This window comes from Oncorhynchus gorbuscha, linkage group LG08 (genome assembly GCF_021184085.1).
Source record: "Oncorhynchus gorbuscha isolate QuinsamMale2020 ecotype Even-year linkage group LG08, OgorEven_v1.0, whole genome shotgun sequence".
NCBI classification, from domain to species: Eukaryota; Metazoa; Chordata; class Actinopteri; order Salmoniformes; family Salmonidae; genus Oncorhynchus; species Oncorhynchus gorbuscha.
Window position 1 is genome coordinate 34,043,169 of NC_060180.1, and position 25,820 is coordinate 34,068,988.

The 25,820-nt window shown below is 42.7% G+C and overlaps 1 protein-coding gene across 3 annotated transcripts; it reads left to right on the top strand.

The window, feature by feature from the left end:
- Positions 1-278: 278 nt before the first annotated feature.
- Positions 279-14,647, top strand: LOC124041519 (spindlin-1-like). 3 transcript variants are annotated; one of them, XM_046359198.1, is made up of 5 exons: positions 279-408; positions 1,362-1,403; positions 1,996-2,261; positions 9,453-9,686; positions 11,505-14,647. In XM_046359198.1, the coding sequence occupies exons 2-5, from the start codon at positions 1,384-1,386 to the stop codon at positions 11,708-11,710; spliced, it is 726 nt and encodes a 241-aa protein (XP_046215154.1). In that variant the 5' UTR covers positions 279-408; positions 1,362-1,383; the 3' UTR covers positions 11,711-14,647. The 3 variants fall into 3 exon arrangements, with proteins under 3 accessions (XP_046215154.1, XP_046215155.1, XP_046215156.1); XM_046359199.1 differs by lacking the exon at positions 279-408 and adding an exon at positions 900-1,001; XM_046359200.1 differs by lacking the exon at positions 279-408 and adding an exon at positions 1,133-1,156.
- The last annotated feature ends 11,173 nt before the right edge of the window (positions 14,648-25,820 follow it).

The following is a 25,820-nucleotide window of genomic DNA, read 5'->3' on the forward strand; positions in this document are numbered from 1 at the left end:
GAATATTGGGAAAGACAATTCACAAAATGTATTGCATGGTGGGAAATGTAGGTTAGTTCAACCTACGTAGCCTATTGGCCTCAAAGTTTACTAACAGATAGGCAAAATAGATACACACGGAATCTTTAAATGCTTGCAAAAGCCACACTGTAGATGTATGCTAAATTAAAACATGTCCGCTCCTTTGTGAGATACAGCACCCAATCACTTTCCATGGCTTTATGGTGAGTGACGTAATGGACACCAACTCCCAGCGTCCTTTGAGAAGTACACGGATTTAATGAACAGTTCGTTGAGGCATAGACCTGTCTTGGTAGTTGTAGTTTCCGTACTAACACTATTTCCTTGTAGCTTTCATGAGGTGGATTCTGCTCAGCAGAGGGAAGTAGATATGAAAATAGTGCCCAGGTAACTCTGTTTAAATATTTATTCTACTTTAATAATCGTTTTACTACACTAGAGTATAGGCCTGCCGTAATTCAAGCCCTCCAGTGCGTCAACTTCGCCTGTTGCGTGCGCTATTGTAATGCAAATGTAAATACCGCAATGGTCGTTTTACTGTAGACCAGAGGTCAGTTTTATGTCACAAAACAACCTCACTGTAGCCTATACATGATTACATGACGTTGATTGTTACATCGACGTTAATGTCGCAAATAGGCACGCGCGCCTTTGAAAAACAATTGTCAACATCTGAACAAAAATTACGAATGTGAAAAGCTACACCTCTGCTTACAGGATGGCTTCAACTTGATTATGTCTGTCGCCAGGTATTTTTCTTGTCTAGTCCAGAAAAATCTAATTGCTACAATTTTTCGAAACTTGGTCGCAGCGAAATGACACTAGAGACGCGACATGATTGTATAAGAAATTGCACTGGCAGAAGTTGAAAGAGGTTATACAGCAAGAGGGAGGGCGACATTGTTGTTTGTTGACATCCGGTATGGCTACAATGTAACAACGCCTGTGGTCTACTCGCGGGAAACTACTAGGCTACATGGGTAAAATAACCAATCCTGTAGGACTACTTGTAGACTACTTTGGTGGGTGTGGGTTTGTTGGTTGTGGGGGACAGCATAATTTACGTAACCATAATTATGCGATATGATAACACTGTAATTTAGGCAATATTGTTATGAGTGTCCAGAATCCCCAGGTAAATATGTGTGCCTTCTTCCTTTGTAACTTGAATATAGGTCTTTCTGCTCCTCAAGACACTGTCCATGTGTTATCCATATAACCTAGTAAAATATAAACTCATAATCCAACGCACAATACAATTGTATCAAGTTACTTTCTCAAGATTGAGATTATTAAATGTTTTTGTGTTGTAAAATACACTCTTTGCCCTCTACCCACAGGATTGTGTGAATTTATGGAAATATGTCCAAGAAAAGGGGCAGGTAGGTTGAATCACTTGTTGGTTATTTCACTGATATTCTAGTACTGTTTTGTGTGTTCCTGGTTTGCTTGAACCCGAACTTGCCCACTGGGCATACGATGGTTGAATTAACGTTGTTTCCACGTCATTTCAACAAAATTACGTTCAACCAACGTGGAATAGACTGTGAATTGACGTCTGTGCCCAGTGCGCTGAATTTATTTTACCCACTTTACATTTACATTTGTCATTTAGCAGACGCTCTTATCCATAGTGACTTAAATTTAGTGTAAAGATGGCTAAGTGAGACAACCCCATATCGCAATCATAGTAAGTTTTACCTCGATATAGTTATCAGCAAAGTGCTAGTATGAAAAAAGTAATGGCACTAGCCAACAAAAGACAGGGCAACAACTGATTAAGACAAATAACTGATACTTAGCTACTCCTGGAGAGAGCAGAGGTCCTCTAGCTACAGATTACATTTTTTTTATTAGGATCCCCATTAGCTGACGCCAATGGAGACAGCTAGTCTTACTGGGGTCTGACACATAACGAAAAAGACATTACAGACATAGATGAAGAGCCTATATTCTTCTCTCCCTACCCCTCAGAAAGCGTAGCAGCGGTGAGCTGAGTGAGAGTTCAGGTTCGTCTCTGTCATCGACCCCGGACCCTAACAACCTGCTGAGCATGCGGATTGAGCACATCTGGAGGGAGAAGGGCAACCTGACCAAGTGGAAAGGCACAGTGCTGGAGCGCCTCACCGTCAACACCTCCCTCTACATGGTCAAATACGACGGATTCGACTGCGTCTATGGCATTGAGCTGTTCAAGGATGAGCGAGTGTCCAACCTCCAGGTTTTAACAGAGAAAGTCGGTGGGTTGGCTTGCTATTTGAGTATGTTGAAGCTTTTATTTAACCAGATTGATCACGAGTAGGACTATGGCGGTCACTAAATTTAGTCAGCCGGTGATTGTCAAGCAAATAACTTCCGATCTCACGGTAATTGACCGTTAATGAACATAAACACATTTAGCCTCTCCCTCCTGTCTTCCACACGTAGTCTACAAGCCACCGCTGGAGAACTTTGAAACATCTATATTATAGAAAGTCTAATAAATCCCTGTAATATAGCCTACACCTTCACAATAAATCCATTATTTATTTTAGAATGGTCTAAAGTAACATGTTATGAAGAAATTTAGTCAGAAGAACAGAACAGCATACTCTGAGTTGTCCTTATGTTAGGTCCTGATGTGGCAAAAAACTTTAATGTATACAGAAATTGGCTATTTAGGAAAAAATAATCTGATGAAAACCTTTGAAGTATACAGCTTACCGGGTTGCATCTTCCAAGCTTTGGAGATACAATTTACAACCAGGAATACAATTTTTTGTAAATTGCCATTTTTTAAAATATTTTTTAAAATCCAGAATAGTTCCTGTTTTCTTTGCAACATTTTAGCAAACAGTATAGCTCTCAAATCATCATATACAGTACAATAAAATGTGCACTTAATTCTCAACCTCCCAAATCCCAGATAGTACATAGTCGCTCTTCTTCATCAATGGCATTGAACCTACGTACTTCAAATTGTCAGAAGCAGTATCTTGGTTCTTTTGGTTGTTGGTTAGGTGAGAGGTGACATAAGGTCATAGATCGTAGCTGCTTTTGATCTGGTTGTAAGTTCAGAGTTTTGGTTTAGCCATATTTCCGTTTACCAATTTTCACTGTAGCTAAGGGTTAACTTGTGTTTGATCATACTGCATCCTAACTTGTTTCTAAAGTGTTCTAGATCAGCTTCCTTAAATATGGCATAGGTTCCGTTGTCCAAGGGTAGTTGTGTGTTTTATCCCAGTTGAAAACAATTTTTGTTATTCTGTCCACTGGAATATTGATATGGTTGTTCCATAACCTAATAATTTCACCCCTCTTGTCTTATTTCACAGAGCTCCCAACCCATGTCTCCTTGAATAGCAAGGCTTGGAGCAAACTTACACACTCCCAGAAAACATTGTATGGCTCTATTCTGAATAGTCTGCTGTTTTGGATTCTATAAAACCCCTGATTCCAGCAGCATAGTTCAGTATAGGACACAGATGAACTAAAGAGCTGCGAATATATACAATAGCCCAGGTCTTTACAGACTTTCAGTGTACTTACGAAAGACCCCTACATGCTATCTGCAGAATCTAGTACATACTTTATACCCTCTTTAAAGGGCATACATTCATCAAAAGGAAACCAATATGAGTTAGTGTTTTTTAGGGGCATTGCTTCAAAAGAGAATATGAAAACTTCTTACTGTCTCATTAATCATTCATCTCCATTTGGTACACCAGAGATTGCTGTGTTCTGCATACATTGCCAATCAAACTCGCTTTCTGCAATGAGAACAATATCATCCGGGTACAATGGTAAAAGACAAAATAGAGTCTGCAGTAACCTAGTAGACTTTAGGACTTCATTTGGTAACTCTGCTATTCTTATTGCTTTTCTTATTTTGCTTTCTCAACAGCCTTCCTAACTTCCTCCAAAGTCAATTCAGGAGCATGTTTGAGGTGTATCCAGCCCTATTCATCTCAATTTCCAACCAATTATTTAAGTTACATGTATAATTTATAATTAATCATCAAACACAGATGGAATATTATTGCCTGTAAATAGGTTAACAAAAGCCTTCTCCCAGTTATCTAATACACAATTCTTCTGATGTTCAAGTTGATAATTTTCCAGTATGATTTCCATTGGAATTTTCACAACTCTTTTCGGACCCAGTTTATTGATTTCAGTCCAAAATTGCTGAGGGTTGTTACTTTGCAGTTGTTCAAGATGAGGTGCTTGGCCCCTTCTGAATCTCCTCTTCTAGAACTTAGCTTGTTGTCAAAGATATGTTGACACTTTAAACTCTTCCCTTAAACCTCTTCTCATTGATTGGTCGTTACATTTTAGAAACATATTTTCTGCAACACTCATTACAAACCATAAATGACTTAACTCTTTATTCCAGTAACGGTTTACCAATTTCTTGAGGTCTCAGGCTTGGATGATACTGATTTTAACAGGTAAACACTTTTCCATTGCATCATGTAGTACATCACAGAACCGGCCATACCACTGATCAATGTTTTTTTGTGTTTTCTGGCAAGCTTCCAGGTTATCAATAAGGTCCATAAGAACAGTACAGCACATGTCAGATGAAAGAAAATGGTCAGCTAGGTTTCTAGGCGTTCTTTTGGTCTGATTTGCACTTTGATAAGCCTAGATCACCTTCCTTCCCAGTATAGTTTCGGAAACAACAATGAAGGATCAGGCCTCTACACTCAGGACCTTTACTTTCCACAAGCTCAGTTGAGGTAATCACATTCAACTCCACACATGAATTCAGACAGTCATGAGGTGTTATAATATAGTCGACGACTGCTTTTCACTTTGTTGACAAAATTATAATTTTGTGGTGATAATCTACCGTCTAGAATGCAGAATTTGGAATCCTTTTGAGAACTCATGCCTATTTAAACCTGTGTCTAAAGCAACTTTAGGTGCAATAACATCAATGTCAATTAAACAATCTTTCAGATCACAGATACGACTGTTCAAGTCACCGAATATATATATATATATATATATATATATATATATATATATATATATATATATATATATATATATACAGTACCTTCAGAAAGTATTCATACCCCTTGACTTATTCCACATTTTGTGTTATAGGCTGAATTCAAAATGTATTAAATATGAATTTTTCTCACCCATCTACCTCACAATGACAACATGAAAACATGTTTTAAAACATTTTGCCAATGTACTGAAAATGAAATATCTAATTTACATAAGTATTCACACCCCTGAGTCAATACAATCACCTTTGGCAGCGATTCTTTCTGGGTAAGTCTCTAAGAGTTTTGCACACCTGGATTGTACAATATTTGCCCATTTTTTATTTTTTGAAAATTCTTCAGGATCAGTCAAATTGGTTGTTGGTCATTGCCAGACAGCCATTTTTAAGTCTTGCCATAGATTTTCAAGCTGGTTTAAGTCAACTGTAACTCGGCCACAAATGACCATTCAACATCGCCTTAGTAAGCACCTACAGTATATATTTGGTTTTAGGTTATTGTCCTGCTGAAAGGTGAATTTGTCTCATAGTGTCTGTTGGAAAGCAGACTGAACCAGGTTTTTCTCTATGATTTTGCCTGTGCTTAGCTCTATTCTGTTTCTTTTTTATCCTAAGAAAAACTCCCTAGTACTTGCCAATGACAAGCACATCCATAACATGATGCAGCCACCACCATGCTTGAAAATATGAAGAGGGTATTGTGTGTAGGCTCGTGGCACAAAATCCTAATTGAATCCATTTTAAATGCAGGCTGTAACACAAGAAATATTGGAAAAAGTCAAGGGTTGTGAACACTTTCAGTGTCCAGAGAATACACCTGCGCCAACAAGTGGAGAGTTCCCCTTGTAGAACCCTCCGGTGGTAAATAACAAGACAAAATCATGTTTTTTTAATTTAACTAGACACACAGTGTTCAAATCTTACAACAATTTTTCCATCCATTGACTTGTCCACAATGTTCACTCTATATTGTTCAATTTGTTCCTAAAAAAAGTCAGATGCCACCTGAAGCTTTAGGGTCTCTTGCTCTTATATGAACGTTTGGGTTGTGTCCAAACCAAGAATAACCATCCAAGTCAATAGTGGAGTCGCCAGACAAATGAGTTTCATTCAGATGAATAGTCAGGGTGTAGGGCCTGTAGTAGTAATGTTCTAAGAGTAGAATTTGAGGTCGTCCATCCATTAACGTTCCAGTGAATTAAATACAATTGTTAAGCCGGGACATGATCTGTTAGTCCCGGCGTCTGTGGTCGCCCTAGGGATCAGAAGAATTGCTTCATCATCCTCCCATTCCCCGAAATGTAGAAATCTTGAAGTTTTGAAGATTTTGATTATTCCATTTGTGTGGACCGATGATGCTTTAGCCGGAGGACATCCCCTTTATCTTTAATGTGACCTTCACGACTCCTGGTCCCCAGCCTCTTGCTCTCATTCTTTCGGTGGCCACCAACTCTGGCACCCTCGGTGACAGCTCCCCTCCTTTCCTGCCGTGTCTTTGTTGTCCTTGTAAGGTTACTATTATAGATGCGTCTGGGTCAAACTGTTTAGTTGGGTTCTTGTTGTGTTACATTTTTGTCCTCGATACTGCCCATTCTTGAACTCAGGAGCGCTATATCCAGGTCAATATCTTCACAGATTTATTTTGCTTTCTGCTCCAAATCAGTTTATGAGATTTTGATTTTCTATGACCAGCTTCTCCATGTTGTCACGAAGGCTGTCGACCTTGCTGTTTATTTGCTTTTCAAGAGTCGTTTGCATTGTGACCATTTTCACATCTTCAATTATTCCATTATACCGTCAGTCTCGTTTTTGTCAAAGCGAATCTCCATCCGGGTTATTTTCTGCCTTAACTAACTCTTTGCTATATTTTGCGAGCTTGATCATAGAATGTAGACAGTGCCTACAGAGGGAATTGCCATGTTGCTTTGTAATGTGTATTTAAATTAGCAGACGTCTTCCATATGGTTAAGATAGCCTGCTGAGTAATCAATGTAACTTTAGGAGGTTTAAAACAACGTATTTACATTTTGTTTTCAAAGTTTTGTCTCAGTTTGCTAAACACTGTTCACCAATTGGAAGTCCAGTCAGTCTATCTACAAAATACACAAGAGCTACTGTGTGTGCAGGTCTTTGCTCCAGACCAGCATGTACATAACAGATTAATTTTATCAAATCAAATGTATTTCTATAGCCCTTCGTACATCAGCTTATATCTCAAAGTGCTGTACAGAAACCCAGCCTAAAACCCCAAACAGCAAGCAATGCAGGTGTAGAAGCACTGTGGCTAGGAAAAACTCCCTAGAAAAGGCCAAAACCTAGGAAGAAACCTAGAGAGAAACCAGGCTATGTGGTGTGGCCAGTCCTCTTCTGGCTGTGCCGGGTGGAGATTATAACAGAACATGGCCAAGATGTTTAAATGTTTATAAATGACCAGTATGGTCAAATAATAATAATCACAGGCAGAACAGTTTAAACTGGAGCAGCAGCACGGCCAGGTGGACTGGGGACAGCAAGGAGTCATCATGTCAGGTAGTCCTGAGGCATGGTCCTAGGGCTCAGGTCTCCGAGAGAGAGAAAGAAAGAGAGAATTAGAGAGAGCATACGTAAATTCACACAGGACCCTGGATAGGACAGGAGAAGTACTCCAGATATAACAAACTGACCCTAGCCCCCCGACACATAAACTACTGCAGCATAAATACTGGAGGCTGAGACAGGAGGGGTCAGGAGACACTGTGGCCACATCCGATGACACCCCCGGACAGGGCCAAACAGGAAGGATATAACCCCACCCACTTTGCCAAAGCACAGCCCCCACACCACTAGAGGGATATCTTCAACCACCAACTTACCATCCTGAGACAAGGCCGAGTATAGCCCACAAAGATCTCCGCCATGGCACAACCCAAGGGGGGGGCGCCAACCCAGACAGGAAGATCACATCAGTGACTCAACCCACTCAAGTGACGCACCCCTCCTATGGACGGTATGAAAGAGCCCTAGTAAGCCAGTGACTCAGTCCCTGTAATAGGGTTAGAGGCAGAGAATCCCAGTGGAAAGAGGGGAACCGGCCAGGCAGAGACAGCAAGGGCGGTTCGTTGCTCCAGAGCCTTTCCATTCAACTTCACACTCAATCATATGACCCACTGAAGAGATGAGTCTTCAGTAAAGACTTAAAGGTTGAGACCGAGTTTGCGTCTCTCACATGGGTAGGCAGATCATTCCATAAAAATGGAGCAATAGGAGAAAGCCCTGCCTCCAGCTGTTTGCTTAGAAATTCTAGGGACAATTAGGAGGCCTGCGTCTTGTGACCGTAGTGTACGTGTAGGTATGTACGGCAGGAACAAATCAGAGAGATAGGTAGGAGCAAGCCCATGTAATGCTTTGTAGGTTAGTAGTAAAACCTTGAAATCAGCCCTTGCCTTGACAGGAAGCCAGGTTAGGGAGGCTAGCACTGGAGTAATATGATCAAATTTTGGGGTTCTAATCAGGATTCTAGCAGCCGTATTTAGCACGAACTGAAGTTTATTTAGTGCTTTATCCGGGTAGCCGGAAAGTAGAGCATTGCAGTAGTCTAACCTAGATTCATTTTTCTGCATCATTTTTGGACAGAAAGTTTCTGATTTTTGCAATGTAGATGGAAAAAAGCTGTCCTTGAAACAGTCTTGATATGTTCTTCAAAAGAGAGATCAGGTTCCAGTGTAACGCCGAGGTCCTTCACAGTTTTATTTGAGACGACTGTAGAACCATTAAGATTAATTGTCAGATTCAACAGAAGATCTCTTTGTTTCTTGAGACCTAGAACAAGCATCTCTGTTTTGTCCGAGTTTAAAAGTAGAAAGTTTGCAGCCATCCACTTCCTTGTCTGAAACACATGCTTCAAGACCTTAATGATTAGCATAATTGTATAGAAAAGCCTGTATAACCTTATCTCACTTTACTCTCCTTATCCCCAAGTTAATGTCCTACCATTGCCTCATCATGTGTAATTTCCCCTCATTGATAATTGTATTCTTCTTCCGTACAGCAAACCACAACTCTGTGCAATATAATTGTACTCAATCCCATTATGAACCCTAGCACCTAGCTTCTACTGTATGTGTGCCAATGTGGAAAGACTGTGTAGGATTGGACCTATACAGCTATCCATGCCATTCAGATCTACACAAGTGCTTAGGAGTGGTTTTGAAATTGAGTACTTGTGTTTCCATCTCTAGTCACCCCCAAAAGTACACAAAAAAGCAATGCTATTCCCTCTACCTTTCCCAACTTGGGGAACTATTTTAGTTGCCTGGTGGAATCTGCCTTGTCTTGCGAAAGCTCACATTCTGTTTAATTTTAAACCAAAAGTGAGCGCAGCATTCGGTCTGCTTAACCATGTTGCTATTTGATTTATTTTCAACACTATAAAATCTGTGGTTTACCCCTATAGTAAACAACAAGATCAAGGTGCCCCATGATGCGCCAGAGCTGGTGGGGAAGGCTGTGGAGCACCTGTTTGAGAAGGAGGACGGTGAGAAGAACGAGTGGCGGGGCATGGTGCTGTCTCGCGCCCCCATCATGACCAACTGGTACTACATCACATATGAGAAGGACCCTGTGCTCTACATGTACCAGCTCTGGGACGACTATAAGGACGGAGACCTCCGCATCCTCCCTGAAGCAGGTAAGAGCTTTTATTTGTTTTGGGGCATTTGTTTTAATTTTCTTTGTTTGGAATCAGCTAATTCCCTAATCCTGTAAAAAGAGGGAAGGGCAATACAGAGAGACAGAAATGGAGAGAGATAATCGGTCCACTGATAAATCTGGACTATACAAATGAAAAATTAAACATTCTCAGACACTGCCAGAGATAATTTTCATTCCCTCTCAAATAGCCTATTATGATAATCTCAGGATTTATGCAATGTTAGTGCTGACCAAAGAGAAACCTCATTTAACATAGTAATGGGGATGGTGGTCCTTTTGATTGTCAAGGGTACACTCATTTTGGTATAGCTCTACAGTATCTTATCTTCTTAAACTTCTTGGCGCACACATCCCGTTAGCGGGATCATTTTTGTCAACGTCCGCTGAATTGCAGAGCGCCAAATTCAAATTAAATTACTCAAAATATTACATTTTCATTAAATCGCAAGTGCAATATAGCAAAACACAGCTTAGCTTGTTGTTAATCCATCTGGCATGTCAGACTTCAAAAAAGCTTTACAGCAAAAGCTATCCAAGCAAATGTTAGGACATCTCTCTCAGCAGACAAAACATTACAAACAGCAAAGTAGATTGGTCACGAAAGTCAGAAAAGCAATAGAACAAATAACTTACTTTTGATCTTCGGATGTTTGCACTCACGAGACTCCCAGTTACACAATAAATGTTCCTTTTGTTCCATAACGATGATTTTTATATCCAAAATACCTCCATTTGGTTAGCGCGTTTTGTTCTGAAATCCACAGGCTCGAGCGGTCACGACGGGGCAGATGAAAATTCCAAATAGTATCCGTAAAGTTTGTAGAAACATGTCAAACATTTTTTATAATCAATCCTCAGATTGTTTATAATCGATAATATTTCAACCGGACCGTAGCTTTTTCAATAGGAGAGAGAGAGAAAATGTCTGCTCCAAGCTGTTGCGCATGTGATCCTTCTTGCTCATATTTCAGAATAAAAGCCTGAAACTATGTCTAAAGACTGTTCACACCATGTGGAAGCCATAGAGAAAGGAATCTGGTTGATATCCCTTTAAATGGAGGGAAGGCATGGAATGGAACAGAGACGTTTCAGGAAAAACAGCACTTCCTGGTTGAATTTTCCTCAGGTTTTCTCCTGCAATATCAATTCTGTTATACTCACAGACAATATGTTGACAGTTTTGGAAACTTTAGAGTGTTTTCTATCCTAATCTGACAATTATATGCATATTCTAGATTCTGGGCCCGAGAAATAGGCAGTTTCATTTGGGTGTGTTTTTCACCCAAACATCAAAATACTGCCCCCTACACTCAAGGTTTTAAGAAGGCATAGTACTGGAGTTTACTGTGTACAGCACTGAAGTTGGAATAGGGACATAGGAAGAGAACAACGTCGAGAGTACTATGACCACCTGTGGTGAAGTGATTGTTGTGAAGCTAAATGGAAGCCAGGTAACTGAAAGCATATGAAAGAGTAGGAGGTCATGTAAATCTTGTGAGGCTACTGGGTGAAATAGACTTGAGTTTTCAATTGAGCATGAGAACTGGAACACACATACATACCTTATGCTCATTCCCTGTTCAGGATGTTATTGTAAAATAGAGTGTGTTCTCAATTACTTACCTGGTTAAATAAAGGCAAATAAATAGCTTAGCTTATGAGCAGGCTACCTGAATGAGGAGGAACTATTTGTTTTGGTATGTGAAGTAAAAGGGCAGACGACAGCATATGCAAATTCTCTTTTTTCATTCTCTCTGTTCTTTCTTCCTCATCTTATTATTTTCTTGTTTCCCAGAGAACAAACACCTACTGCCTGCAGACAGGAAGCCAGGCGAGGAGACCGAGAGCCTTGTGGGTAAGCAGGTGGAGTACGTCACGGACAAGGGCGTGAAAAGGACGGGGCTGGTTATCTACCAGGTTCCAGCCAAACCCTCTGTCTACTACATCAAATACGACGATGACTTCCACATCCACGTCTACGACCTGGTCAAAACCACCTAGAATACAACTCTACCCGGTCAAAGCCCCCTAGAAAGGACTAGGACCCCCTGCCTCCGACCCTCACACCTGTACACTCATCTTAGGTTGAGGCCTATTTCAACTCAGTCAATTCAGGAAGAGAGTTGAAGTTCAGTATTCACCAAAGTCGAAATATTGGGAAACTTAATTCATTATTGGAATGTCAATCCATTTCCTGAATTGACTGGATTGAAATAGAACTCTCTGCAACCATGACACTACCCTGCCATTATTGTGGACATATTCCCTGCCCTGTGTCTTGTCCAACGTCAGAAGTTTGCTAAAAGTGTGAACTCTGTGACTCATAGTGACTAGTGTTTTGTAAACAGTGCAAAGCTTGCATGTATTTCCTTTGCTTTTAAGAAACAAGTGATTAAGCAGTTATGTTTGATTTTGTTTGGCTAAGAATTACTAATTATAAATCGCTCTGGATAAGAGCGTCTGCTAAATGACTAAAATATAAATGTAAGGAAGTAGATATTATCAATGAAAATGACCTATGTTGATGTTCAAATGTGTTGCTAGAATAAGTGCAATAAAAAAATGATTTAATAGAAATTATAAACAACTGCCAAGATTTGACTGCACATGTCTCAGAATAGCCAAACACCAGCTGAGGTCAAATTATTAGACCTACTAGTTTCATGAGTACAGAGAAGTCATGTTTATTTGAGCCAGACATTTAAATACTATTGGCTGTCACTGCAAGACATTTTGGATTATAATCTACCCTTAGTCATGGTTGAATAATCAAATATTTCTGTCACGTTAGAACGCTGTGAACGTAACTGTACTTGCTTTTGTAAATACCTGTATTGTGAGGCATTCTTGAAAATACTGCAAAGATGCTTTGGTATGATTTGCTGTTAAATAATGCATGATTTAGAGATTGCAGCAATTGTTGGTTCATTATTGTTTGTTTCATTATGGTGGGTAACCACCCCAGTTGGTAAAGCAGCACAATATATACAAAAAGACAGAAGGACAAATGGTTTCTTCATCATTTAATCCTCCCCCCTCCAACATTTTAAATAAACATTTAAAATCAAATCAAAGTTTATTAGTACAGAGATTAGCAGATGTTAAAGCAGGTGCCGCGACAAAACAAAATAAACAAGAAATTAAGAAACGAGCAATGTCAGAGTCCGGAATATTAATACAGGGTGTGTATAGACAATATCTACAATATACGGTGTAAGTAGTAAAAGGGTATGTACAGTAGTAGTTGTATAGGATGAGCTATGTCAAGAATACAGTATCCCACTACGCACAAATGTCAATTCAACGTCTTCCACATTGGTTCAATGTAATTTCATTGAAATAATGTAGAAACAACACCTAAAGTGGACATTGCTCTTGGCTGCATGGAGTCGCATTAACAGTAATCCCATGCAGCCTTGTTTACAAGTTTGAACACTGGAAGATGACATTTAATTTACACCTCGATTAGGATGATAGAGCGTAATTATTTCTATATAGCTTATATTCTCGTTCTAAACTTCTAACGCAAGTGGGGCGGGTGTGGCTTCATGACAATGATGGCAAGAGCAGCTGCTCACCTATTTTACCCAATGCAGTTCTACCTCCAACACCGCCAAAACATCCGCTTTGCGGGTGTTTGCTATCGCCAGTTAATGCTTGATCTGATTGAATCTAGGCCAGCTAGTGATGACTGGTTAACAGTCTGATGGCCTAGAGATGGAAGCTGCTTTTCAGACTCTTGGGGCCAGCTTTGATGTACCTGTACTGTCTCTGCCTGCCAGATGGTCGCAGGGTGAACAGGCCATTGCTTGAGTGGCTGAGGTCCTTGATGATCTTCTTTGCCTTCCTGTGATACCCGGTGCTGAAGGTGTCCTGGAGGGTAGGCATAGTGCCCCAGGTGATGCGCTGGGCAAGACCGCACCACCCGCTGGAGAGCCCTGCGGTTGCGGGAGGTGCAGTTGCTGTACCAGGCGGTGATACAGCCCGACAGAATGGTGCTCAATGGTGCATCTGTAGAAGTTTGAGATGGTCAAACACGACTCCAAGCCAAATTTCTTCAGCCTCCTGTGGTTGAAGAGGTGCTGTTGCCCCTTCATCACGGTATCAGTGTAGCGGTACCATTTCAGGTTTCTCTGGAGGAACTTTACACTCCGTGGAACTTGAAGCTTTTGACCCTCTCCACTGTGGCCCCGTGGATGGAGGCGTACCTTCTCGGCTGTCTCCTGTAGTCCACAAATAACTCCTTTGTTTTCTTGACATTGAGGGAGAGGTTATTTTCCTGGCACCACTTCGCCAGGGCTCTCACCTCCTCCTTGTAGGCTGTCTCGTCATTGTTGGTAATCAGGCCTACCACTGTGTCGTCAGCAAACTTGATGATAAAGTTGGAGACGTGCATTGCCATGCAGTCGTGTGAATGGGGAGTACCTTCACCACCTGGAGTTGGCCCATCAGGAAGTCTAGTTGCACAGAGAGGGGTTCAGACCCAGGGTCCTGAGCTTAGTGATGAGCTTGGAGGGCACTATGGTGTTGAATGCTGAGCTGAAGTGCAATGGCGATTTCGTCTTCCATGGATCTGTTGTGGCGGTATGCAAATTGTAGTGGGTGTCGGGTAAGGTGGAGGTGATATGGTCCTTAAATAGCCTCGCAAAGCACTTCATGAGGCAGGGGTGAGGCTGTGGATGTTTGTATGTCAGCATGTTGTAATTTTTGTGTATGTTTTGTGTTGTATAATAAAACTTTTTTTTTTACAAAAAAGAGCACTTCATGATGACATTTAGATCAGTAACCTTTGCTTTCTTGGGTACAGGAACAATGGTGGACATCTTGAAGCAAGTGCGGACAACAGAAAACCTTTTTTAATATGATTCTAGCAGGTAATTACTGATTGTTAGAAATAGTTCAATTGAGCAAAACCTTTAATAAACACATTAAACCACACTTTGAACAATTGTTGTAAAATGAGCATTTCCTTGTTTTAGCAATGACTGTGTGGCAAACACGACTCCAACACCATCATTAGGTTTGCTGATGACAACAGTGGTAGGCCTGATCACCGACAACGATGAGACAGCCTATAAGGAGGAGGTCAGAGAACTGGCAGTGGGGTACCAGGACAACAACCTCTCCCTCAATGTGAGCAAGACAAAGGAACGGATTGTGGACAACAGGAAAAGGCGGGCCGAACAGGCCCACATTAACATCGATGGGGCTGTAGTGGAGTGGGTTGAGAGTTAAGTCCCTTGGTGTCCACATTACATTTACATTTAAGTCATTTAGCAGACGCTCTTATCCAGAGCGACTTACAAATTGGTGCATTCACCTTATGACATCCAGTGGAACAGTCACTTTACAATAGTGCATCTAAATCTTAAAGGGGGGTGAGAGGGATTACTTATCCTATCCTAGGTATTCCTTAAAGAGGTGGGGTTTCAGGTGTCTCCGGAAGGTGGTGATTGACTCCGCTGTCCTGGCGTCGTGAGGGAGTTTGTTCCACCATTGGGGGGCCAGAGCAGCGAACAGTTTTGACTGGGCTGAGCGGGAGCTGTACTTCCTCAGTGGTAGGGAGGCGAGCAGGCCAGAGGTGGATGAACGCAGTGCCCTTGTTTGGGTGTAGGGCCTGATCAGAGCCTGGAGGTACTGAGGTGCCGTTCCCCTCACAGCTCCGTAGGCAAGCACCATGGTCTTGTAGCGGATGCGAGCTTCAACTGGAAGCCAGTGGAGAGAACGGAGGAGCGGGGTGACGTGAGAGAACTTGGGAAGGTTGAACACCAGACGGGCTGCGGCGTTCTGGGTGAGTTGAAGGGGTTTAATGGCACAGGCAGGGAGCCCAGCCAACAGCGAGTTGCAGTAATCCAGACGGGAGATGACAAGTGCCTGCATTAGGACCTGCGCCGCTTCCTGTGTGAGGCAGGGTCGTACTCTGCGGATGTTGTAGAGCATGAACCTACAGGAACGGGCCACCGCCTTGATGTTGGTTGAGAACGACAGGGTGTTGTCCAGGATCACGCCAAGGTTCTTAGCGCTCTGGGAGGAGGACACAATGGAGTTGTCAACCGTGATGGCGAGATCATGGAACGGGCAGTCCTTCCCGGGAGGAAGAGCAGCTCCGTCTTGCCGAGGTTCAGCTTGAGGTGGTGATCCGTCATCCACACTGATATGTCTGCCAGACATGCAGAGATGCGATTCGCCACCTGGTCATCAGAAGGGGGAAAGGAGAAGATTAGTTGTGTGTCGTCTGCATAGCAATGATAGGAGAGACCATGTGAGGATATGACAGAGCCAAGTGACTTGGTGTATAGCGAGAATAGGAGAGGGCCTAGAACAGAGCCCTGGGGGACACCAGTGGTGAGAGCGCGTGGTGAGGAGACAGATTCTCGCCACGCCACCTGGTAGGAGCGACCTGTCAGGTAGGACGCAATCCAAGCGTGGGCCGCGCCGGAGATGCCCAACTCGGAGAGGGTGGAGAGGAGGATCTGATTGTTCACAGTATCGAAGGCAGCCGATAGATCTAGAAGGATGAGAGCAGAGGAGAGAGAGTTAGCTTTAGCAGTGCGGAGCGCCTCCGTGATACAGAGGAGAGCAGTCTCAGTTGAATGACTAGTCTTGAAACCTGACTGATTTGGATCACGAACGAACTATCATGGTCCAAACATACCAAGACAGTCGTGACGAGGGAACAACAAAACCTTTTCCCCCTCAGGAGGAGGGGGAAAAAGATTTGGCTTGGGCATGGATCCTCAAAAGGTTCTACAGCTGCACCATCGAGAGCATCCAGACCGGTTGCATCACCGCCAGTACCGGTACCGGTGCCCTCTGTATACAGCCTTTATTCTTATTCTTATTGTGTTACTTGTGTATTATTACTTTTATTTTAGCCTACTTGGTAAATATTTTCTTCTTCTTGAACTGCACTGTTGGTTAAGGGCTTGTAAGTCAGCATTTTACTGTAAAGTCTACACTTGTATTCTGCGCATGTGACAGAGTTTGATTTGATTTGACTTCTATAGTGGTTTTAGTCCATTCTTGTACAGTTCAAGTGATTGACTGTCAATGGGTTGTCATTAGAAATACAATTCCGAAGGAGATTTATTGAAGAAAATCACTTGCGCTCTGTGGCCAGGTTCACAAATAAGGAATAAGGAATGAAACATAAAATGGTTATAAAAACGTTTAATGTTTCTAGCTTACCTTTTGTTCTTCGTTCACCTCGGGAAATAACAGGTGTAAAAATTGCACAGACCTTTCTAAAGCTGGACATTAGGTTTTAATGGGGTATTTTTCTACAGTAAGAGGTTGATGTTGAAATTGACTTTTGAACTAGCTTTTGTTTAGAAAAGTTGAAGATAAATACCTTCTTAGTCATGTTCTCTCAAAATGCCATTTTTAATTTAACTCTAAAATTATACATCCCATTTTGAGACTTGTCATTTCTCTTCTCTTGTGTTCTGCTCTATTATTCTCGCTGTGTTTGCTAGCTATTGAAACCTTTGTTTCTGTCATTATGCCAGTCTATCAGTCAGTGGCATTCAAAATCTCTTGTTTGGAATAAAAAATGTATTTGTAATGTTCTCTCCTCCCTCTCCTTCGTTGTTACAGTGTATATATAGTTTGCGAGCTTACAGGACTGTCAAGGGCTTCTGAGAAATATATTTGCAATGTTATTTTGCAGCTTTCTACAAAAGTGTATTATTTAGTAAGCTTAGAAGTGTTGAATTCTCCGTCTTATCTGTTTGTGTAACAACACTATCATGGATATAAAAAAATTGCACAAGGTGTGTATATGTTCCCAGCTCCTGGTACATAGCTCCCATTTCACTGTTCATGGAAATAGGGTGAGAGGAAGAAGTAGAATGAATAAAAGGAAGAGGGAACACAGTTACATAGTGTTTGTGTGTCCGTGCATACCTATCTGATGTGAAAAATATACAGTACCAGTCAACTCATTCAAGCGTTTTTCTTTATTTTTTACTATTTTCTACATTGTAGAATAATGGTGAAGACATTAAAACTGAAATAACACATGGAATCATGTAGTAACCAAAAGTGTTAAACAAATCAAATGTAATTTATATTTGCAAATCTTCAAAGTAGCCACCCTTTGCCTTGATGACAGCTTTGCACACTCTTGTCATTCTCTCAACCAGATTCATCTGGAATGCTTTTCCAACAGTCATGAAGGAGATCCCAAATATGCTGAGTACTTGTTGGCTGATTTTCCTTCACTCTGCAGTCCAACTCATCCCAAACCATCTCAATTGGGTTGAGGTTGGGTGATTGTGAAGGCCAGGTCATCTGAAATCACCTGGAATGCGTTTTTCCGCATATGCTTCTATTGTCTGCTTTTCTTTCACTCTGCGGTCCAACTCATCCCAAATCATGTCAATTGGGTTGAGGTTGTGTGATTGTGGAGAACAGGTCATCTGATGCAGCACTCCATCACTCTCCTTCCTGGTCAAATAGCCCTTACACAGCCTGGAGGTGTGTTGGGTCAATGTCCCGTTAAAAACAAATGATAGTCCCACTAAGCGCAAACCAGATGGGATGGCGTAGCGCTGCAGAATGCTGAGGTTGCAATGCTGGTTAAGTGTGCCTTGAATTAAAAGTAAATCACTGACAGTGTCACCAGCAAAGCAACCCCACACCATCACTCCTCCTACATGCTAAATGGTGGGAACCACACATACAGAGATCTGTTAACCTACTCTGCATCTCACAAAGACTCAAATTTGGACTCAGACCAAAGGACAGATCTAATGGCCTTTGCTCGTATTTCTTGGCCCAAGAAAGTATCTTCTTATTATTGGTGTCCTTTAGCAGTAGTTTCTTTGCAGCAATTCAACAATGAAGGCCTGATTCATGCAGTCTCCTCTGAACAGTTGATGTTGAGATGTGTCTCTTACGAACTCTGTGATGCATTAATTTGTCCTGCAATCTAAGGTGCAGTTAACTCTAATGAACTTATCCTCTGCAGCAGAGGTAACCTGGGACGCAAACTGGTGAGGGCTAAAAAGGTGACACTTTTTTAATTTCCACCGAAGCATGCAAAAAATCCCTGCACTTGGGAAAAATACATCTTAAAGTACAAATAGAATGAAACTGTAATGGTTTTCCTCTTCTGATGAGGAGTAGGAAAGATCGGACCAATGCTCAGCGTGGTAAGTGTCCATATTTTAATGAAATATAAACGAACACTGAATACAAAAGAAATAAATGAAAATCGAAACAGTTCTGTATGGTAAAACACAGACACAGAAAACAACTACCCACAACCCATAGTGGGAAAACAGGCTGCCTAAGTAAGTTCTCAATCAGAGACAACGATCAACAGCTGCCTCTGATTGGGAACCATACCAGGCCAAACACAGAAATGCAAAACCTAGAATACACAACATAGAATGCCCACCCCAACTCACGCCCTGACCAAACTAAAACAGAGACATAAAAAGGAACTAAGGTCAGGACGTGACAGAAACACACAGGCATTATATTGTTGCTCTATTATAGTGGCCACTATGGTAGACATTGATCAAGTGCACAAGACTACACGTGTGCAAAAATAACGTTCACAGAATAAAACATTCAATTACCCACCCCCCACCCCCCTCACTCACACACAAGTTGTACTGTGAAGTTCAACACAAAATCAATATCTTTGGGCTACACTGCAGGTTATTACATTGTACACTTTCTGCCTGTAGACATCTGTTCTACAATGTGCCAGCCGCAGATCATGAAACTCTTTGTTGACATAATTGATCTCTTTAAGGCAGAGTACAGCTGGCATTCCCCTTGTTATCCACTTTATTGGAAAAGTGAGAAAGAGAGCAAGTGTGTGGTGTGTGGTGTTCCTTTCACCTATATAGTGGCATCCAGCTTAAGTCAGGGCTGGCTACACTTTTTTTTAAAAACCTTTATTTAACTAGGCAAGTCAGTTAAGAAAATATTTTTTATTTTCAATGACACCTACACCGGCCAATCCCAGACAACACTGGACCAATTGTGCACCACCCTATGGGACTCCCAATCACAGCTGGATGTGATACAGCCTGGATTCAAACCAGGGTGTCTGTAGTGACGCCTCTAGCACTGAAATGCAGTGCCTTAGACCACTGTGCCACTCAGGAGCCCCAATCCACTTGTTTAACAAACAATGCCTCCTTTTTACCTAATTCTCTCATTCTGAACATTAACCACATATTGTAGAGGGAAAACATTAGTTCACAGATAGTAGTTAGTTCATTAGCTAGCTAACTAGTCAACATTTCACATAGATTGCCAGGGTCCCGTAAGCAACTAACGCGTTATAACTTCAAGAATGGCAAGGAGTCATAACATTATACCAGTTAAGTTAATACTATAGCGAATTGGTTAGCTCATCTGATGTTAGTTCATCTGATGGTGCAACGTTAGCTAGCTAACGTTAGCTGACTGACTTTATTAGCCAGCTAATTTTCCCACCATAAACTAAATTATCAGTTAAGTTGGCTAATGTTGCTCAACATTTCTCTGGCTAGCTTATGGATAATTAGTTCCAGCTAGCAAGATAACGTTACTTAACAATGCTAACAATAATAGTACTTGTTCCACCACATTTTCTCCTTCACCTTAAACTTTCCAAATGCCAGTTGTTTTTTGGTTACAGCTCATGAAGTATGCTTCATCACCTTCTCACCCCGTCTCCGTAGTCAGGCTTTTCACCTACCTCTTCGTTATCGTTTAGGGGACACACTGCTGTAAGTGGCAAACTGCCTTTCTACTCTCTGCTGTCTTTCCAGAGCAGGCGCTGATGCTGTAACTAGCAAATTGGTTGTCTCTTCTCTCTTCAGTCGTGTGCTGCATTCTGCTGTTAAGTGAATGATATTTCCCAGAAAGGTGACTAGTTTGCATCCCGGGGTAACTCTGGGTCTTCCTTTTCTGTGGCGGTCCTCAATTGAGCCAGTTTCATCATAGCGCCTGATGGTTTTTGAAAAAACATTTAAAATTCTTGAAATTTTCCAGATTGACTGACCTTCATGTCTTAAAGTAATGATGGACTGTCGTTTCTCTTTGCTTATTTGAGCTGTTATTGCTATAATATGGACTTGGTCTTTTACCAAATAGGGCTATCTCTTGTGTACCACCCCTACCTTGTCACAACTCAACTGATTGGCTCAAATGCAAATAAACTTTTAACAAGGCACACCTGTTAATTGAAATGCATTCCAGGTCATTTCAGATGACCTGGCCTTCACAATCACCCAACCTCAACCCAATTGAGATGGTTTGGGATGAGTTGGACTGCAGAGTGAAGGAAAAGCAGCCAACAAGTACTCAGCATATTTAGGAACTCCTTCATGACTGTTGGAAAAGCATTCCAGATGAATCTGGTTGAGAGAATGACAAGAGTGTGCAAAGCTGTCATCAAGGCAAAGGGTGGCTACTTTGAAGATTTGCAAATATAAATTACATTTTGATTTCTTGAACACTTTTTTGATTAAGACATGATTCCATGTGTTATTTCAGTTTTAATGTCTTCACCATTATTCTACAATGTAGAAAAGAGCAAAAAAGAAAGAAAAACCCTGGAATGAGTAGGTGTGTCCAAACTTTTTACAGTATATTAAATCAAATTTTATTTCATATGCTTCGTAAATAACAGGTGTAGACTAACAGTGAAATGCTTACTTGCCCTTCCCGTCAATGCAAAGAGAGAAATAATAGAAGAAAAACACAAGGAAGTAACAATAACTTGGCTATTTTCACTAGTTACCAATACCGAGTCGATGTGCAGGGGTACAAGGTAATTAAGGTAGATATGTACATATACTGTATGTAGTAGAGGTCGACCGATTAATCGGAATGACCGATTAATTAGGGCCGATTTCAAGTTTTCATAACAATCGAAAATCTGTAATTTGGGACGCCAATTTTGCCGATTTTATACCTTTTTTTACACCTTTATTTAATCTTCAGTTAAGAACACATTCTTACTTTCAATGACGGCCTAGGAACGGTGGGTTAACTGCCTTGTTCAGGTGCAGAACTACAGATTTTTACCGTGTCAGTTTAGGGATTCAATCTTGCAACCTTACAGTTAACTAGTCCAACGATCTAACCAACTGCCTCACGAGGAGCCCGCCTGTTACGCAAATACAGTAAGAAGCTAAGGTATGTTGCTAGCTAGCATTAAACTTAACTAATCATAATTGCAAGTTATAACTACACATGGTTGATGATATTACTAGTTTATCTAGCGTGTCCTGCGTTGCATATAATCGATGCAGTGCGCATTCGCGAAAAAGGATTGTCATTGCTCCAGTGTACCTAACCATAAACACCAATGCCTTTCTTAAAATCAAAACAATACATTGAATTTTTTTAACTGCATATTTAGCTAAAAGAAATCCAGGTTAGAAGGCAATATTAACCAGGTGAAATTGTGTCACTTCTCTTGCGTTCATTGCACGCAGAGTCAGGGTATATGCAACAGTTTGGGCCGCCTGGCTCATTGCGAACTAATTTACTAGAATTTTACGTAATTATGACATAACATTGAAGGTTGTGCAATGTAACAGGAATATTTAGACTGATGGATGCCACCCGTTAGATAAAATATGGAACGGTTCCGTATTTCACTGAAAGAATAACCGTCTTGTTTTTGAGATGATAGTTTCCGGATTCGACATTTACATTTTACATTTAAGTCATTTAGCAGACGCTCTTATCCAGAGCGACTTACAAATTGGTGCATTCACCTTATGACATCCAGTGGAACAGTCACTTTACAATAGTGCATCTAAATCTTAAAGGGGGGGAGGGAATACTTATCCTATCCTAGGTATTCCTTAAAGAGGTGGGGTTTCAGGTGTCTCCAGAAGGTGGTGATTGACTCCGCTGTCCTGGCGTCGTGAGGGAGTTTGTTCCACCATTGGGGGGCCAGAGCAGCGAACAGTTTTGACTGGGCTGAGCGGGAGCTGTACTTCCTCAGTGGTAGGGAGGCGAGCAGGCCAGAGGTGGATGAACGCAGTGCCCTTGTTTGGGTGTAGGGCCTGATCAGAGCCTGGAGGTACTGAGGTGCCGTTCCCCTCACAGCTCCGTAGGCAAGCACCATGGTCTTGTAGCGGATGCGAGCTTCAACTGGAAGCTAGTGGAGAGAACGGAGGAGCGGGGTGACGTGAGAGAACTTGGGAAGGTTGAACACCAGACGGGCTGCGGCGTTCTGGATGAGTTGAAGGGGTTTAATGGCACAGGCAGGGAGCCCAGCCAACAGCGAGTTGCAGTAATCCAGACGGGAGATGACAAGTGCCTGGATTAGGACCTGCGCCGCTTCCTGTGTGAGGCAGGGACGTACTCTGCGGATGTTGTAGAGCATGAACCTACAGGAACGGGCCACCGCCTTGATGTTGGTTGAGAACGACAGGGTGTTGTCCAGGATCACACCAAGGTTCTTAGCGCTCTGGGAGGAGGACACAATGGAGTTGTCAACCGTGATGGCGAGATCATGGAACGGGCAGTCCTTCCCCGGGAGGAAGAGCAGCTCCGTCTTGCCGAGGTTCAACTTGAGGTGGTGATCCGTCATCCACACTGATATGTCTGCCAGACATGCAGAGATGCGATTCGCCACCTGGTCATCAGAAGGGGGAAAGGAGAAGATTAGTTGTGTGTCGTCTGCATAGCAATGATAGGAGAGACCATGTGAGGTTATGACAGAGCCAAGTGACTTGGTGTATAGCGAGAATAGGAGAGGGCCTAGAACAGAGCCCTGGGGGACACCAGTGGTGAGAGCGCGTGGTGAGGAGACAGATTCTCGCCACGCCACCTGGTAGGAGCGACCTGTCAGGTAGGACGCAATCCAAGCGTGGGCCGCGCCGGAGATGCCCAACTCGGAGAGGGTGGAGAGGAGGATCTGATGGTTCACAGTATCGAAGGCAGCCGATAGATCTAGAAGGATGAGAGCAGAGGAGAGAGAGTTAGCTTTAGCAGTGCGGAGCGCCTCCGTGATACAGAGGAGAGCAGTCTCAGTTGAATGACTAGTCTTGAAACCTGACTGATTTGGATCAAGAAGGTCATTCAGAGAGAGATAGCGGGAGAGCTGGCCAAGGACGGCACGTTCAAGAGTTTTGGAGAGAAAAGAAAGAAGGGATACTGGTCTGTAATTGTTGACATCGGAGGGATCGAGTGTAGGTTTTTTCAGAAGGGGTGCAACTCTCGCTCTCTTGAAGACGGAAGGGACGTAGCCAGCGGTCAGTGATGAGTTGATGAGCGAGGTGAGGTAAGGGAGAAGGTCTCCGGAAATGGTCTGGAGAAGAGGGGAGGGGATAGGGTCAAGGGGGCAGGTTGTTGGGCGGCCGGCCGTCACAAGACGCGAGATTTCATCTGGAGAGAGGGGAGAAAGAGGTCAGAGCACAGGGTAGGGCAGTGTGAGCAGAACCAGCGGTGTCGTTTGACTTAGCAAACGAGGATCGGATGTCGTCGACCTTCTTTTCAAAATGGTTGACGAAGTCGTCTGCAGAGAGGGAGGAGGGGGAGGGGGAGGAGGATTCAGGAGGGAGGAGAAGGTGGCAAAGAGCTTCCTAGGGTTAGAGGCAGATGCTTGGAATTTAGCGTGGTAGAAAGTGGCTTTAGCAGCAGAGACAGAGGAGGAAAATGTAGAGAGGAGGGAGTGAAAGGATGCCAGGTCCGCAGGGAGGCGAGTTTTCCTCCATTTCCGCTCGGCTGCCCGGAGCCCTGTTCTGTGAGCTCGCAATGAGTCATCGAGCCACGGAGCGGGAGGGGAGGACCGAGCCGGCCTGGAGGATAGGGGACATAGAGAGTCAAAGGATGCAGAGAGGGAGGAGAGGAGGGTTGAGGAGGCAGAATCAGGAGATAGGTTGGAGAAGGTTTGAGCGGAGGGAAGAGATGATAGGATGGAAGAGGAGAGAGTAGCGGGGGAGAGAGAGCGAAGGTTGGGACGGTGCGATACCATCCGAGTAGGGGCAGTGTGGGAGGTGTTGGATGAGAGCGAGAGGGAAAAGGATACCAGGTAGTGGTCGGAGACTTGGAGGGGAGTTGCAATGAGGTTAGTGGAAGAACAGCATCTAGTAAAGATGAGGTCGAGTGTATTGCCTGCCTTGTGAGTAGGGGGGGAAGGTGAGAGGGTGAGGTCAAAAGAGGAGAGGAGTGGAAAGAATGAGGCAGAGAGGAATGAGTCAAAGGTAGACGTGGGGAGGTTAAAGTCGCCCAGAACTGTGAGAGGTGAGCCGTCCTCAGGAAAGGAGCTTATCAAGGCATCAAGCTCATTGATGAACTCTCCGAGGGAACCTGGAGGGCGATAAATGATAAGGATGTTAAGCTTGAAAGGGCTGGTAACTGTGACAGCATGGAATTCAAAGGAGGCGATAGACAGATGGGTAAGGGGAGAAAGAGAGAATGACCACTTGGGAGAGATGAGGATCCCGGTGCCACCACCCCGCTGACCAGAAGCTCTCGGGGTGTGCGAGAACACGTGGGCGGACGAAGAGAGAGCAGTAGGAGTAGCAGTGTTGTCTGTGGTGATCCATGTTTTCAACCATATTAATGACCTAAGGCTCGTATTTCTGTGGGTTATTATGTTATAATTAAGTCTATGATTTGATAGAGCAGTCTGACTGAGTGATGGTCGGAACCAGCAGGCTTCTAAGCATTTATTCAAACAGCACTTTCGTGCGTTTGCCAGCAGCTCTGCTGTTTTTGACTTCAAACCTATCAACTCCCGAGATTAGGCTGGTGTAATGATGTGATGTGAAATGGCTAGCTAGTTAGCGGGGTGCGCGCTAATAGCGTTTCAAACGTCACTCGCTCTGAGAGTAGTAGTTGAGTAGTTGTTACCCTTGCTCTGCATGGGTAACGCTGCTTCGAGGGTGGCTGTGGTCGATGTGTTCCTGGTTCGAGCCCAGGTAGGAGCGAGGCTAGGTACGGAAGTTTGGTGGAGTTTTTAGAATATACTTTTTGACAGTTTTTATTTTAGATCAACTAGGATATTGACACAGGCGTGATTTTTTTTTAAACAAATAAGGTGTGTTACCTAAGCATCACCTGTAGCATTGAAATTAATTCAACATGATTACGAAGGGCAGGATGAAGACCAAGTTTTTTCATGTTCAGCATTTGGCTG